The sequence below is a fragment of the Halictus rubicundus genome, unplaced genomic scaffold (genome assembly GCF_050948215.1).
Source record: "Halictus rubicundus isolate RS-2024b unplaced genomic scaffold, iyHalRubi1_principal scaffold0198, whole genome shotgun sequence".
NCBI lineage: Eukaryota > Metazoa > Arthropoda > Insecta > Hymenoptera > Halictidae > Halictus > Halictus rubicundus.
This window is the reverse complement of record NW_027488739.1, coordinates 89,808-106,645: the sequence shown is the minus strand read 5'-3', so window position 1 is coordinate 106,645 and position 16,838 is coordinate 89,808. Positions and strand designations below refer to the sequence as shown.

Here is a 16,838-nt window from a genome sequence, read left to right as displayed (position 1 = left end):
TTCAGGTCTGTACGAGCCTTTACGTTGCTTCTACTATGCACGCGCTATACACAAGCGTACCCCTATTCTGTCCGTGTGAGCTGCCTGCTCGACTGTTCGACGCGTTCCACCGAATTCACGTTACCAAAGTTTCGAGCGCCTGAGCCGCAATCGATTCCCGGTTCGGCGAGGCGCACATTTTGCTACAACTTTTAAACTAAAAAAGATATCAATGCGAAATTTGGACTAGAAATCTTTTTTAAAGATCGGGTTTAATGGCGCATACTAAAATATGTTCTATATTTTTTACATAATTTTTTTTTTTTTGTTGATTTTTAAGACAGAGCCGGATAAGATGGTCAAAAGTGCCTCCAAACCAAATTAATTTTTAGTCGTACTGTTATGCCGCAGGAAGGGGTAGATGAAGAGTATCCTCGAATAAACTCCAAACTCTTCCAGCACAACTTAGGTTTATTTGGGAATAGGTCGCCAAGCAAGAATACAAGCGATTTTGTACACGACGAAATACTTTGTAACAAACGAGTCGACTGACGGGCTACTTGTAGCTTCTTCTCTGTCTCTGTCTCTGTCTCTGTCTGCGCCCTTTCGCAGGGCCTTATATAAGAGTACAACTATGGAAGTTTGGTGGGGATGGATGACACTAGCCCTTAGAGATAGGGAATGACGTGGAGGTCGGAGTTTTCGCAGGGTTGGACTTTAATCTGAAATCTCTGTACCGGTGAGTAATTTTGCCTTAGTCTAGTAGATGAGAAAGCCCGTGAGTTCTGACTCATCTATTTGTCTGACTTATCTATAGAGAATAGATAAGTCTGGTAGTCTCGCATAACATCCCCTTCCTTATTTTAAAAGAATATACCTTGGTAAGGTATGTTCTTTTTACAAGATTGGTTTGAGTACGGTTTTACGCTTTGACGGTTTTACATAAATTGGTACGGGTTCGTCGCTAACTTCCTCGACAGTGAATGCTTGCTCATTTTGAGGTTTTGATGTGAACCTGACAGAATACTGAGGTGACGGTGTCGTTACATTTTCGTTATAAACGTGGGTACCTCCTGTATTGAAACAGTTTACATACTGATTGCAAGGTTTGAAGCATAAACTTATGAGTTTCCAGACTTTTAATTTGCATAATACATATAATAGAGCTAGTAGGATTAAACTAACGTTGATAATTTTAAGTGTGGTCCAGATGGTTTCGGTTCGCGTCGCGCTTCTTACGTGCGTGGCTATGTTATTTGCGTCTCTAGATATTTCGTCCAATGATTTGGAATAAATTTGCAAGTGCTCTAAAGATATGTGATGAATTAAAATATCTTCTTCTTCTTTACACGTTTAGAGTAAAGTTGTATCCAGATGGGATTTAGAATTTTGATGATGGATATTTGATATTTCCTACTTTCTGGGAATATATGAATTGCTTGCGCTATACATTGGTCTTGAAATGATGAAGTGAGAACTGGAGTCGTTCTTTCACAAATTCGGATTTTCTCGAAGATTTTACATTTGTGAATATCCATAGACTCGACAGGGCTGTAGTATTTAGTTGTGCTGTCTAGTAGTATATATCGAACAGTTATGCTAACTACATACATTAGTTTGTCCCGAATAAGGGGGATTGGTACTAGTTGATAAAGGTTATATTGTTCTGGTTCAAGAATTGGAATTTTCATTTCAAAGCAAAGTTGTGTATCATGTAAGACAAAAATATTAACTTCGATGACTCGTTGATATAGGAAGGCTGATTCTTTCGTGGCAGGAAATAGCATCCTTTCAGCTCCAAATTTGGATTCAATGCTTTTTAGAATTGTTACTAAGTCTACTGAATTTAGCAATGTGGGGTCCAATTTTCCTTGGATTCCATTGTTGATTAAACTTCTGAGTTTGTGCGTTAATTCCCCGTATTCAGTTACAAGTTCAGATAATAAAGTTGCTGTACTGAGTTGAATTTGTCGCTGTTCTATCTTATCTATAACCTGATAGATTGCTTCAGTGGTTACATTTATGAATGATTGAATTCTATCACGATAATTGGAAAAGTCTTTAACAATGCCTTTTACAATGGTTGTTTCTTTATCTGGGTGTACGGCTAAACTTTTACTATCTGTATAAAGTTTATCAAGTTCCGAATCGTAATATTCGGCGTCCTTTTGACTAAGGGTTCCGAATAATACATTGGCTAAATCTCCAATGGGATTCAACCAACCACGTTTTACATGTTTACTTCTATTAGGTAAAGTTATGCCTATACTGTATAACATACGCCATTTTTCATTAATATCGCGGTTAAAACGTTCGTGTAGGAGACGATAAGTTTGATTAATTACCGGATTTCTACTAAGTGCATCAGCGTTAGAATTCAAACATCCCTTTTTGTATTGAATCTCGTAATCATACTCTTCTAAAATGATCCTCCATCGCGTCTGCATGGCAGTTGGGTCTTTCATGTTATTTAGCCATTTCAGTGGCTGATGATCAGTAATTATAACGAACTTTCGACCATATGAGTAGGGGCGGAAGTGCTTTACACTCCAAACCATGGCAAGCATTTCGCGATCCGTGGTTGAATATTTTTGCTCAGCTTCGTTTAGGGTCCGACTTGCAAAGCTGATTGGTTTTTCTTTTCCGCTCTCATATTTTTGTGCCAGTACCGCTCCTAAAGCTTCACCGGAGGCATCAGTAGACAAAATGAATTGTCTTTTAAAATCTGGGTACATGAGTACACGATCTCCGCAAAGTTCTGTCTTCAGATGTTGAAAAGATTCCTCTTGTTGTTGCTTCCACTCGAACTTCCTGTCCTTTCTCAGGAGCGTATTCATTGGTTTAGCTAACTGCGAGAAATTTGGGATAAATCTCCGGTAATATCCTGCCAGTCCTAGGAACTGCTTGATATTCTTTTTATCCTTAGGGGTTGGAAATTCGGCCACAGCTCGAATTTTTTCAGGGTTAGGCTTGACACCATCCTTTGTAATAAGATGTCCTAAATATTGGAGTTCTGGTTTCAGATACTCACACTTATCCGGTTGCAGTTTCAATTCGCTATCTCGAAAGCGTTGGAATAACGTCCTCAGGCGTTTCTCCAATTCTTCCAGATTCTCCGCAAAGACGATAACATCATCTAGGTAGACGAAACAGATGTTTCCGATCAGACCCCTCAGTGCCCGGTCCATCATTCTCTGGAACGTTGCTGGAGCATTTTTCAAACCAAACGGCATGCGATTGTACTCGAAATGTCCAGACGGTGTAGAGAACGCTGTTTTCGCCTTATCCTGTTCTTTCATTCCAATTTGATGAAAACCGCTCGCTAAGTCAAATGCACAGAACCAGCGGGCTCGCCCAAGCTGATCCAGGATCTCCTCTATATTGGGTAGAGGGTATGCATCATGCTTAGTTTTCTCGTTAAGCGCTCTGAAATCTACTACAACACGCCATTTCTTCTTTTCACTGGCGTCTTGTTTTTTTGGAACCACCCAAAGTGGCGAGTTGTAAGGAGAAGTTGAATTACGAATGATTCCTTTGTCTAACATGTCGGTAACCTGTTCATTTATTACATCGAGATGCCCTGGGGGATAACGAAATTGTTTGGTATGCACTGGAAGCTCATCGGTAACAGGTATCGCATGTTCGGTTAAATTAGTCATGGGCAGCGCGTCGCCTGGGAGAAAAAATATATCTGCAAATTCTCTTGAGACTCGTCTCACTAAATCAATAGCCTTTGGATCGGTTAAATGCTCAACCCTTGTGTTGGAATCTAGCGCTTTGATTCTTTCCTCTGGTATTTGTAAATGTAAAACCCTGTGCATAGTACCCGTTAATTCTATTATCCTGTTTTTGGTATCAATTTTTGCTTCTTCCCGTTCTAAAAAGGGCATCCCTAGCAATCCATCTTCTTCTATCGGAAAGGAGTCAGGTACTATTGCTAAAATATGTTCACGATTTCCTACTGTAAGTTTAGCTTCTCTGGTTGAGACGACTTCTCTATCATCGATTCTATAAAAACGATTGATTCGCGCTCGTGTAGGTAAAACAACTGCTGCTGCTGCTTTTATTAAATTTATTCTCGCTCCTGTGTCTAGGAGGAATACACGACTTGACCTGCTTTGTCCCATTCGGAGAGCGATTGTAAGGTTTCCTCGATTTGTAATTCCTCGGTCAGATCCCGTGGGTTTGTTGACTGTATAAACCTGTCTTGATTCTTTCGTTCTCCTGAGCAAAACGCGTTGTTCGTCCGTTGACCGAAAGGAGCTGTCACTTTCATCATCTCTGATTCTAACGTTTACAGGTTCTAGTGGTACTGAAGTTTCCCCATGTCGTAGTTCGTCGATTTCTTTCCGTTGCTCTTCGCAGAGAGTCATTAATTTAAGACATTTTCTCAGTAGTTCAGCCATTTGTTGTTCAAGGCTGCTTCTAACAGGGCTCGCGGGTCGACTCATTTTCTCGAGAGTTTTATGAATAAAACTATGTAACGACTCGCTGCTATCACTTTCGGTGTGAATTTCTGATTTCGGGTTCCAATATGTGTGAAAAGGCATTCACTTACCCGAATAGAATTTTCATAATCGTCTTATATCCTTCCAGATTTCGTCTTGTCGCCTTGTTGACCTCGGTCTTCTTGCTGAATTGCGGCCTATCCCACCGCTGCCACCAAAAATTAGTCCTCTGTTATGCCGCAGGAAGGGGTAGATGAAGAGTATCCTCGAATAAACTCCAAACTCTTCCAGCACAACTTAGGTTTATTTGGGAATAGGTCGCCAAGCAAGAATACAAGCGATTTTGTACACGACGAAATACTTTGTAACAAACGAGTCGACTGACGGGCTACTTGTAGCTTCTTCTCTGTCTCTGTCTCTGTCTCTGTCTGCGCCCTTTCGCAGGGCCTTATATAAGAGTACAACTATGGAAGTTTGGTGGGGATGGATGACACTAGCCCTTAGAGATAGGGAATGACGTGGAGGTCGGAGTTTTCGCAGGGTTGGACTTTAATCTGAAATCTCTGTACCGGTGAGTAATTTTGTCTTAGTCTAGTAGATGAGAAAGCCCGTGAGTTCTGACTCATCTATTTGTCTGACTTATCTATACAGAATAGATAAGCCTGGTAGTCTCGCATAACAGTACCATGCTCAACAAAAAATTACGAAAGTGTTCACGAGTATTCTACCTAATATCATACACGACTGAGATTTTTTCAGAATTTTTGGCTGCAAAATCAATTTTTAAACAAATCCGAATGCATAAAATTGCCGATTTTATATCGAAGTTTTCAGTTGACCACGTTTATTGGTCTTATTTTTTATGGGTCGTATTTTTTACAGATTTTCCAGATTATGCAAACGCGTTTAAGAAAATTGGATAGTTGGATGTCCAATCATTTGGAGAAAGTGCACATTTCGAATTGAAGTTTCAGAGATACCAGTTTTATAAAAATTCAGTAGTTAGATATTATTGAAACAATTTTTCCGAATTTTTTCAGAATTTTGTATAAATTGCATCGTCGTTAAAAAAAAAGGTGTAGGTGTATTATGTAATATTGAACATTTTTATATTCAGGAAAACAGTGTAGAACCTGCAATATAAAATATTTTTTTTTGCGTTACATTTCAATATATGACTGTGACTCTCAACAGTTTCGGTTGGCGCTGGTCGTAACATCTCCGGCTGAGAATCTGTTGGTCCGGGATCGAATCCCGCATCGAATGAAAAAGTTTCAATTTTTAGATATTTTCAATACACCTTCAGAAAATTGTGGCGAGTGAATTGATGAGGGACTTTTCCTGGTGAAAATGTGTCCAAACTCGAGTGTAATCGAACAATTTTTATTAATACTTAATGTTGATAGGGAATCGAGGATTATTGGCAATTTAAGCTTTTATATTTTTAATGGGAATAATAATTTTAATTCTAATAAGTTGTAGAGCTTATCCCGATGAAAACGAGTCCAAACACGACATCATTTGGACTATCTTTAATGAGATTGTAATTTTTATCGTAACATTACGTATCAGTGAAACTTGTTCGATTATACTGGAGTTTGACCTCATTTTCATCAGGAAAATCCTCTCCATTCGCTCGTCACAATTTTTTGAGGATATGTTGAAAAATCTAAAAGTTTAGATAGAGGGAAACATTAGAGGAAAACGTTAGCTTTAGATAATGACCTGGACGATATGGATGCTATGATGGTCAACGACAATAATGACGACCTAATCTCTGACGACGAGGTGTTACTGGATGAGTTGAAAGTGTCTGGTAAGCCACCGCTGTGGCAGGCCACACATGCGCAAGAGACGAATGACAACGGGTTAAACATAGAGGCAATATGTTTATGCCCGTGGTTGATCCTTGGTGATCTTTCAGGCCTTTGATGTTGTCACGTCCGGTGGTTCGATCGCCCATGAATAAGACAAATAAAACTTCAAATAAAAATTATGCCACGCGAGGAGAGAAGAATAAATAAGATTAAGATAAGATTCTAGGAAGTAAGACGGTGTCATGTCCGGTGATTCGACCGCTTAAGAATCAAACGAATAAAACTTCAGACAAAGAATTATTATGAACTATTGTTGAAACCCAATAATGTCACGCAAGGAGAAGGAAATAAATAGGATTATGTTAGAAAAATCGAAGTAAGCAAACGGTCGAGGCAGGCCATGTGGTTTTTGTCAGCGCGTTGCCCTTCCACAAGGGAAAGTCCTTTAGCTTGGGGGTGTCATAAACAAGGAGGCATACTGTCGAAGGCGTTCTCACGGCTGAGGATTTTTGGGACAGCAGGACATTCTGATTCTGACTGTCGTCGTGTACAGTTGTCGTGAATAAAGATTCATAGTATTTTGTAATACGCCCACATTTATTTAAGTTAACGATATCGCGTTATCTATCTCTCTAATACTTTCTTACAATTAGGATAGGCGTTAAAATTTCTAGAAAATTAGATAGCGAACAAAACCATTCCAATTATCGTCCTGCGAGAGACGCAGCAAAGATCGATGTCACCCCGACAAATAAACAGAAAGTGTGTCCAGTTGCGCCAAGTTCCAAGAAGGAACACTAATCCCATGGTAAGAATGACGCGCATTAGATAAAAAAATCAAATCAATATCCTATTGAAACAATGGACTGTCCATCCTATAAAAGGGAACCAATACTTCAAAGACCAATCATTCTGTCATAAAGTTTGGACCAGACCAGTCCGTCATAGAAGTGTCCATTCAGTTTTAATAAAGTTTCAGTAAAGTTCAAGTTCAGTGAAAGTTTCATAAAGTTTAAAAGAAGCGATAATTGGAATTGGTGAAATCTGCGACCTGCGGCTGCGATATTGGAATTGGTAGAACCTGCAACCTACTACCTGCGAACCGCAACAACTGCGATTAGCGGTATTTCCGACCTGCGGTAACTGCGATCTGCGGAACCTGCGACTTGTAACCGTATCGATTACATATCGACCGGGCGGCGTGTCGCATGAGCGACGCGGACCCCCACCACGACGTCTTGGTTGTCCTGTCAACCTTCTCATAATGAAGGATTGCAGGATCCCCCACTAATTAGCGTGCGCGCGCATCGATACAGGCGGCAATCAACGGCCGTAGCTGTTGATCAAATAATAACTACAACGAGACGAAGGCAACTGTATCGGTCCCGAGCCGAATTCTCGACAAAGGGAAGTTGATTTTCTTGCTCGTTTCGGTATACTTCCGTGCGGAGATTCGCGGTATATTTCGTACCGAGTCAGTGCGGTTAACGTCATTCCACCGACACCGGAACGCCTCCGAATCCACTGACTAGTGACGACGGAGGCGATCCTCAGGGTCGGCTGTCTGACCGACGCCTCGTACGTGTCGTCATTCGGGCAGTTTTCCTGAATAATCAGCTAGTGCTCGTATGCTACGACGACTCACGTTCGTTCGGGAGAATCACGACAAGAACGCGTAACCCCCGGGACAGCGTGACGTGAGTAACGTACGATGAAATTATAAGAAAGGGACCCAGACGTGGAGCCAGGACTGGGCTCGGGTAACTGCCTACGCGATGGCACGATTGTACGAAGTCGCGATAGATTAAGCGCGAATTGCGAACAGCATCGATCTAGCAACCGTCATATTGCGGTTATTGTACATACAACGAACACCAGAATATATCTTATTTCTACCTCCAACATCGTCTCCGAATGATTCAAAGTTAGTTTGAACCTCTCCGTCTTCCAGTGCCTGGAGGCACGAACCTTATCTTACTAGGGTCGTAACCGTCCCTATTTCTCTATCGGAAACTCAACATCGATACGTTTTTCTCTCACGCGCTTTCCTCGTGAGGAGGCGACAGCGTGCGCGTGGTCTGCGTGCGTCCACGACCTCGCGTGGAGGCGCGGCCGGTCGGGGACGGGTTCCGTATTGCCTGGTTCATTCCACCAACACCGGAGTGTACCCGAACCCACTGAATAGTGACGACGGGACAGTCCTCAGGGTTGGCCGGGTGAGCTAAGGTCTTGTACGAGTCGTCATCCGTGCATACTCCCCGAAACCTCGGCTTGGTGTACGGGTGTTACAACGACCCCAGTCGTCCGGCGGAGTCGCGACGACAAGGTTTGGATGCGGTCAAAGTCGCTCCTCCATCACCGGAGATCATTCTGACCCGCTGCAAAGTGATCGCGAATGATCTTCTCAGGGTTGGCTGAGCGATCGTAGCCTCGCACGAGTCGGCATTCGTGTGCGCCTCCCGAGAGATCGGCAGCGTGTACGGGTGTTGCGACGGACCTCGATACAGCGGGCGAGATCGCTCGGACGCGTCGGGACGACCGCGTATAAATACACGGCAGTAAAAAAAAAAAGGAGAATAAAACGGTTACAGACTTGTGGACTTGCGGTGTCCACTTAACGAAGCGAACCCAACAACTCGGTAAATTAACATTATTATTATTGAACGAAATATTTGTAAGCTATCTAGTTTATGCGTTAACTACACATAATCTCTATTTGTCAAATCATATTTAAAATATCTGATTCAGCATCTAATATTGAATAAATCAATAATTTTGTTTGTTTTTGGAAAATAAGAATACAAGTTATTTAAAGAATCCTCAATTTCCTGAACCGTAGCCGGCGAATGCAGGTAGGTTCAAAACTGCGTCCTATCTCATAAAAATCATAATCCGTCCTACCTGGGACGTAACAATGTTTTTGCACTGCGAGGTGCCCGCTATTTAACTATGGATAACTCGAAGGACCACCTTCCAATGGTCGAAAGGAAATAAATGAATGGAATTCGATATTGTAGCAAACAAACTATAATTCAAACTAAGGATGTGAGAAAGCTGCTGGAAGGAGCCAAATCCCGTCGAGGCTACAAACCATGTATCTAAAGAACTATACCGAGCTAGTTGGACTTCCAGAGCGATCTAACTGGGAGAACACGAGTTACCGAAAAGCTAAGCTCGGTTCTCCCCCCTACTCTAGAGTTTAACCCTGCTTCGGGGGTTTGGTGGGAGGATCTAGGGGCTGGGTGCTTGAAGCAGGCCCAGGGTGCGCCAAGGCCACACACGCTTGGCGACCGAACCCTGGGTTTTTCGAAACATGTGCAAACTATTCAAACTGCAGTTTCAAGCACCCGGATGCGCTGAGCCTAAGGGGCGAACGGTTTCGAGTGTTTTATGACAAGGGACGCATTGACGGGACCCAGGCACGGACGGTAACATTATTAGCTAAGTGGCCATGACAGGCCCATCGCCGTAGCCAAACTACGAAAAGTCACGTACCTGGTCTGCTGGCAAATGTCAAGGCCCCTGCCATAAAACCGTCGCCCAATGCGAGTCCCTACAAATTGAGTTTGTCACAAAAAGATCGCGAATAATGCATTCATGGCATCCTTGACCTAAATCTCACTACAGAAAAATAAAAAAGAGATCATACGCGATCCTTACACCGTTTGAAGCGTAATAAACCCTCCAATATCAGATATACCTTTTCCAACAGCAATTTTTGCAAAATAATCCATAAAAATCTATATATCTGTGGGATCAGGACCCCCAGACCAAAAGTATGTAGGAGATCGGGAACAACGGGAGGGTTCCGTGGGTGAGCGCGTTAGTCGATCGGCTACCACCAGTGAGGCCGTGGGTTCGGTTCCCGCGGCGGCGGTGCCCTCGTTTTTCCCGAGATCCTACAATTGGGGGCTCAGCCGGGATTGGGGGAACACCGATCGCCGCACGATGGCGCTGTGAGAAAAACTGCGAATTTGTGAGTTGTGTTACGAGTTGTTACGAGTTGACGAGAAATTACGAGTTTACGAGAAATTACGAGTTGTGTTGGTGGCTCTGTGTATGGCCACAACACGAAAGAGAAACGATGAGACGACGCTGTGACGGACATTCGAGGGCGAATGTCGTCGCAGGATGGCCGAGTGTGGGATCAGGACCCCCAGACCAAAAGTATGTAGGAGATCGGGAAGAACGGGAGGGTTCCGTGGGTGAGCGCATTAGTCGATCGGCTACCACCAGTGAGGCCGTGGGTTCGGTTCCCGCGGCGGCGCACAGTGGGCAATTTGGACGAAATCGGATTCAAAATCAAGGAACTTTCGATAGGAATGCGGTAGAGCGATGAAATTTTTTTTAAGTGAAAGCTGAAACTTAGTAGAATATGGGAAAAATAGAGAGATTGTGGTCCGAACGTTTTTTAACCTCGAGAAAATTCGTTAAACGCGCACAAATTCAAGAAAATGTTAGTTTTTTCAATACCACGCCCGGAAAAAATTTTTTCTAACATGCTATACATCATTTCCCATAGATTTTTTCACGCTGATTTCAAATCTGGTCTCAAAATTTGTCTACGACCTCAGGATTTTGCAAAAAATAGATTTTTGTGACGAAAAACTAATGAAGTCATTTTTTCGTGAAAATGATTTTATAACACTCTACTTTGAAGGTATATTGTATTTTCATATATAAAATTCAATAAAAGTAATAATAATGACGTATTTGAACGTTTTGAGTTACTTACGGAACATGAAGCGCTTCACATCTCGTCACCACTTGACGTATCGCTGTTATTGCTACTGGCACTTTCTGCAAACTGTCTGTGGTTGTAATGTAGTATAAATTAGATATCTATTGTCCATAATTATATTTTCATTTACAGAGGAAGTAAGGTAAGTATTTAATCTTTTTAACTTACGCATTTTCTTCGACGAAGTTTCTACATTCTGCTGCTATTTTCTTTCTTCGGTACAACTTTAATCGATCTTTTAGTAATATGATAGAAATTTTCGGGTCGGTTAAGTGCATTGCGCGATTAAAAACATCTAAGATTCTATTTTTTCGACTATTTTGTCGTGAGTGAAGCATCATGTTTTTTCTGTACAGTTTATGCCACGATTCATTTGCATCTTCTGAATAATAAGCTATTGGCAATAGAAACTGTTTTGCTATTTCGCAACCATGCTTTAATAACTTATGCAAGGTAGGACTCATTCGAGCCCACGGGAATAATGTATAATGAAAACAATATGTCTCCCAACAGAATTCTTCGAGCTCTTTTATTTTTAAGGGTTGCTTGCATTTGAAGACTGATAATATTGTAGCAATATTTTTTATAAATTGCACGTCGATCTCCAAAGCTTCTGCAAATATTGTCGGATTTTCGAAAATATAATTATGGACAATAGATATCTAATTTATACTACATTACAACCACAAACAGTTTGCAGAAAGTGCCAGTAGCAATAACAGCGATACGTCAAGTGGTGACGAGATGTGAAGCGCTTTGTTACGAGCCAGGGCTGCGAGCAACGCGAGAGGCCGACGAGGGGGTTATTACTCCTTGAATATGGTTTCTATTATTAGTTAATATTGAAATCTTTGTTGATTTGAATTAGGATTAGTAAACCTCGTAACTTATATATAATTTAATTGATACAATCCGAGCGGTAAGATTGTATCATGTGGGAACGTTCAATTATTAGATTAGGATATCAGGCAATAATTAAAGGTTGTAGATTACGCGAGTTAACAAACAAGACAAATATATTCTGAATTGGAATAGTTACAAGTGTAATTGTCTGTGTCGCGAGTGAATGTGGTAAGTGTACAATTAGAGAAATTGTTACCTAGTGATGCACGGTGTTGACGCACTGGCAATGCGGGGTCGGAGAGCGATTGTTGAAAGCCAAATAGAATATACACGAACTAACGGATTCTATAAGGTTACGTTTGATTCGAAAGGGACTTTTACCCGATCTCACTAGAACTGACTCTTACGCGTGTAACGCGACGTGACTGCACGATTACTATACCGCGACCGAATCACTTCTGAATCTCTACTGAACCGCTTCTCGACTGAACCAAAGAGGATGAAAATGCATGGGTTTATATACCCTAAAAATGAGAGGGGAATGTATCTGTTTTATTTTACGGTCGCATACTCGTATTTGTCGTTTCTAGTGAGTTTAAGGTTTGCAGCTGGATCTTTTGTTTATAGGGGTAAAACGAAGGGTTAGCCAGGATGTTTCCTATCAAAGACTATCTTGACAAAACATTCCAGAAGGGGATGTTTTGAAGATTTCCATATTAGGAAATCATACGGTGCTGTTACTGAATCATGCTTCGTGCCAGCTGCGTCCAGCCGGAGTACAATTATTAAACAAGGGGCCTGTTGGGACGCTTTTCGTTCTCAGAAAAAGAGATTAGAACTTCTAATCGAAATGAACGTGGAGATACGTCTCCATACGTAACAGCTTCATGTTCCGTAAGTAACTCAAAACGTTCAAATACGTCATTATTATTACTTTTATTGAATTTTATATATGAAAATACAATATACCTTCAAAGTAGAGTGTTATAAAATCATTTTCACGAAAAAATGACTTCATTAGTTTTTCGTCACAAAAATCTATTTTTTGCAAAATCCTGAGGTCGTAGACAAATTTTGAGACCAGATTTGAAATCAGCGTGAAAAAATCTATGGGAAATGATGTATAGCATGTTAGAAAAAATTTTTTTCCGGGCGTGGTATTGAAAAAACTAACATTTTCTTGAATTTGTGCGCGTTTAACGAATTTTCTCGAGGTTAAAAAACGTTCGGACCACAATCTCTCTATTTTTCCCATATTCTACTAAGTTTCAGCTTTCACTTAAAAAAAATTTCATCGCTCTACCGCATTCCTATCGAAAGTTCCTTGATTTTGAATCCGATTTCGTCCAAATTGCCCACTGTGCGGCGGTGCCCTCATTTTTCCCGAGATCCTACATATCTGTACAAAAATGTTTACTCCAGTAAAAATACGCGTTTGCAAAATTAATTGATCTTCGCACACAACTCGATTATTTGAAAATTAATTCACTGTTTCATTATAGATATAAACATGCCAATTTTTATCATTGTCCCGTGCTAATTACCACGGATCCCGCACCGAGACACTTGCTCAACGCGAGGCGTTTTGCAACGATCATGCTAATTGAATTTACGGGATTAAAGCGTACGCGTTGCCGTAGTAACCGTGATTTCCATAACTGGAAAGCCACCGATTATGTAATCCTTTCTGTCTGACGCAGGGCGATGACAGTGTCACGTAATAATCAAGAAGAAAATATAAAAAAAAAACTTTATTGCTCAACCGGAGTTGAGTACCACTCAGTTAGTTACAAAGATTATTACAATGATTGAAATACACGGAGAACGTACGTAGGCGATACTAAAACAAAACTGAACGCTCGTGCCCTGGGGCGGCGGCCTCTTATACCGTCGGAGACAACTGACCGCTGAGGATATTTGATCCCTTCTTATCAACAGGACTTCTCCGAAGGTGGTGCCGTGTGCAACGAAGGTGTTGCCGTGTGCAACGGGCCATAATCAGGTGTGGTCCCTGTGACAACAGCGTGGTCGAGTGTACGAACGAAGGCGGAGAAATTGCATTACACGTGTCTTGGAACTCTGGCAAACAGAATATGCGGCAGCCCATGGTACGTACCGCAATACTTGCGTTTGCACGCCGTTCGCAATGCTGCAAAACGCTCCCCTGGACACGATTATACCGTTACGCGATATAACGATCCGTCAAAACAATGAGCTCGGTTACAACACCGCAACGAACAATTGATTGAAACTTGTTCGATTTGTAATTGGAACGGTTAAAACTGCTATGCTTTCGAGAGGATGCGATCAACGTTGATTCCATCGTGAATTTTTATATAGTTTGATGTATTTTGATATCTCTGCTCCACCAGAGAGGTCCTCCAATTAATCCAGTTCTTGGCGAATATATAGATTGCATTCAATAGTTTATCTATTTAAATTCTTTAGATGTTTTAAGTGCTTGGAATAATTAAAAATTGAAAATGATCTCGATTTTCTAATATTCTGTGACACGCAGGTGGTTTGAGATCAGATAAATCAGGGCTGTTTAACTTCTTTTCCGCCGCGAGTCACACGACGCTCCCACCATTCCCCCTCTACAATCTCCTCGGAATGACAGCAAAATCAATTGAAAACAAAATTCTAAACAAATCCCGGGAAATCTTGTTGTCTCATTCTGCCGCGCTTCGCCTCGCTTGCTTTCTTCGTTGCGCCCAATCCCCTCCACCAACGTCCATCGCGTAGAGAAGCACACGAGCGAAACGGAGCGCGGCAGAATGAGACAGCTACGATTCTCCTTTCCCCTGTGACTGCCTAGCTTGTGGGACGACGTCGTACGCAGTGGGGGTTTCTTGTCGAAAAAGGAACATAGGAAATGGTGTTAAAAATGGAGTTTAATTAATATTGGCAACGGTAATTTTACGCATATCAAATTATCGTTTATTCGCCACGAACCTGATGATTGCAGGTAGAAAGGAGCTTCTACATTGTAATTCTAGGTATATGCAACGGTTCTGGAGAGCACACAAAATTAAGACTACAAAGCAAGAGGGGGTTTCTGCAGACGCGACAGCATTTAGAAGGAAATTGCGTTTAAATATTCATCGGGCACCCGTGCTATTGAATAAAATCTCGCTAATATATTTCGCCATCGTTGTTTCTACTTGCTGTGGACACTGCCGATGCTGTCACTAATTTATTCCTCGTTGGACTCGCCATTTCTCAATTCATCTTAACCATACCGTAAGAGAAAACGATCGACGATGAAGAGACTCGCTCATTTTCCTATTAAAAACTAACGAAATATTCGGTATAATCTGAACTACTCATTTATACTCCATGGGAACGATTGCGTGGGGCCGCGGGCCGCGGTTTTGTAAGAAACACCGTGGCGACCTTGCTCCTATTTCCGATTTCCTTTACAGCAGGAAGGAGCCGTTCTGCTGGAGTCGAGCTCCATCAAGGACGACGTGATCTCTTGTGCTTTTTGGAGAGAGAAAACGACGGTCGTTCAGGCTCGGGAATACGATCTCGTCAACACACCGTACAATCTTCTGGTCGCTGCTGGCAAGACTCTCAAAAGTATGCAATTATCCCCTTTCAATATCCATCATCATTCACATTATCATTATTGTTCATCTCAATTGAAATTCTCAGGATTTATTAGCTCATTGGACACCTGAAGACTTTATTCAATTTTTATGCCATACATTCTCAGTATCCACTGAGTGGAGGCTCTATAAAATTGGGACCCTACAAAATTAGGATTTAATGCAATTGGGACCCTATGAAATCGGGACTATATGTAATGGGAGGACTTGCAATGAGGAGACTTGCAATGGGAGGATTTGCAATGAGGGTCGGTGCGGTAGGGGGGCCTTGTAATGGGGGCTATGCAATAGCGTGTTTTTGGTAGTCGAATCTTTCTTCGGGGAACAAAAATGTCTGATGCACGTGTGAATGTTTAGGTAACGGGGTTGGTTAGTTATTGACTTTAGAAAACTGAACGAATTGACTGACCAGGACGCATACCCCTTACCCGACATAGACGACATTTTATCACAACTCGGAAACGCGAAATTCTTCTCAGCTTTAGACTTATCCTCGGGTTTCCATCAGATCCCGATGGAAGAGAAATCCAAAAAATACACCGCCTTTTCTACTCCCCAAGGACACTATCACTATAATAGAATGCCATTTGGACTGAAGAACGCCCCAGCAACTTTCCAGAGAATGATGGATACCGCCCTACGTGGACTTATAAACAAACATTGCTTCGTGTATCTAGACGATATTGTAATATTCGGACAATCCATCGAAGAACATAACAGAAATTTAGCAATCGTGTTACAAAGATTAAGAGAATTAGGATTGAAACTGCAACCGGACAAATGTGAATTTCTAAAGCCAGAACTAGAGTACTTAGGCCACATAGTAACCTCTGAAGGAATAAAGCCCAATCCAAAGAAACTAGAAGCCGTTCAAAATTTCAAAATCCCTAAAACACCGACCGACGTAAAATCATTCTTAGGACTCGCGGGATATTATCGAAAATTTATACGAAACTTTAGCAAAATCGCGAAACCATTGACCGAACTGACGAAAAAGACCGTACCGTTTCACTGGAACGAACAGACGCAGACCAGCTTTGACACACTAAAAAAGAAATTATGTACCGCACCAGTTCTCAAATTCCCTGACTTTGAAAAACAATTCACTCTAACGACTGACGCAAGTAATTTAGGAATAGGAGCCATCCTTTCGCAAGACGGACACCCCTGTTGCTATATTTCACGAACTCTCAATCCGCCCGAACGAAATTACTCGACTACCGAAAAGGAGCTGTTAGCAATTGTATGGGCAACTAAAAGACTTCGACAATACCTGTTAGGAAGAAAATTCATTATTAGAACCGATCACCAAGCCTTGACATGGTTACAAAATTGCAAAGACCCCTCATCTCGACTGATCAGATGGAGACTACGACTAGAGGAATACGAATACGAAATA

General features: G+C 41.6%; 1 protein-coding gene across 1 annotated transcript; it reads right to left on the bottom strand.

The window, feature by feature from the left end:
• Window positions 1-634: 634 nt before the first annotated feature.
• LOC143363971 (uncharacterized) lies at window positions 635-1,816 on the bottom strand. The gene is made up of 2 exons (XM_076804501.1): window positions 1,397-1,816; window positions 635-1,159 (listed from the first exon to the last, which is right to left on the bottom strand). The coding sequence occupies exons 1-2, from the start codon at window positions 1,429-1,431 to the stop codon at window positions 877-879; spliced, it is 318 nt and encodes a 105-aa protein (XP_076660616.1). The 5' UTR covers window positions 1,432-1,816; the 3' UTR covers window positions 635-876.
• Window positions 1,817-16,838: the final 15,022 nt, after the last annotated feature.

Coding starts and splice junctions, on each gene's coding strand:
- LOC143363971 (XM_076804501.1), bottom strand. CDS start 1,431: ATGTATAGCGCAAGCAATTCATATATTCCCAGAAA. Junction 1,160..1,396: donor AATTCATATATTCCCAGAAA/GTAGGAAATATC, acceptor TATCAACGTTAG/TTTAATCCTACTAGCTCTAT.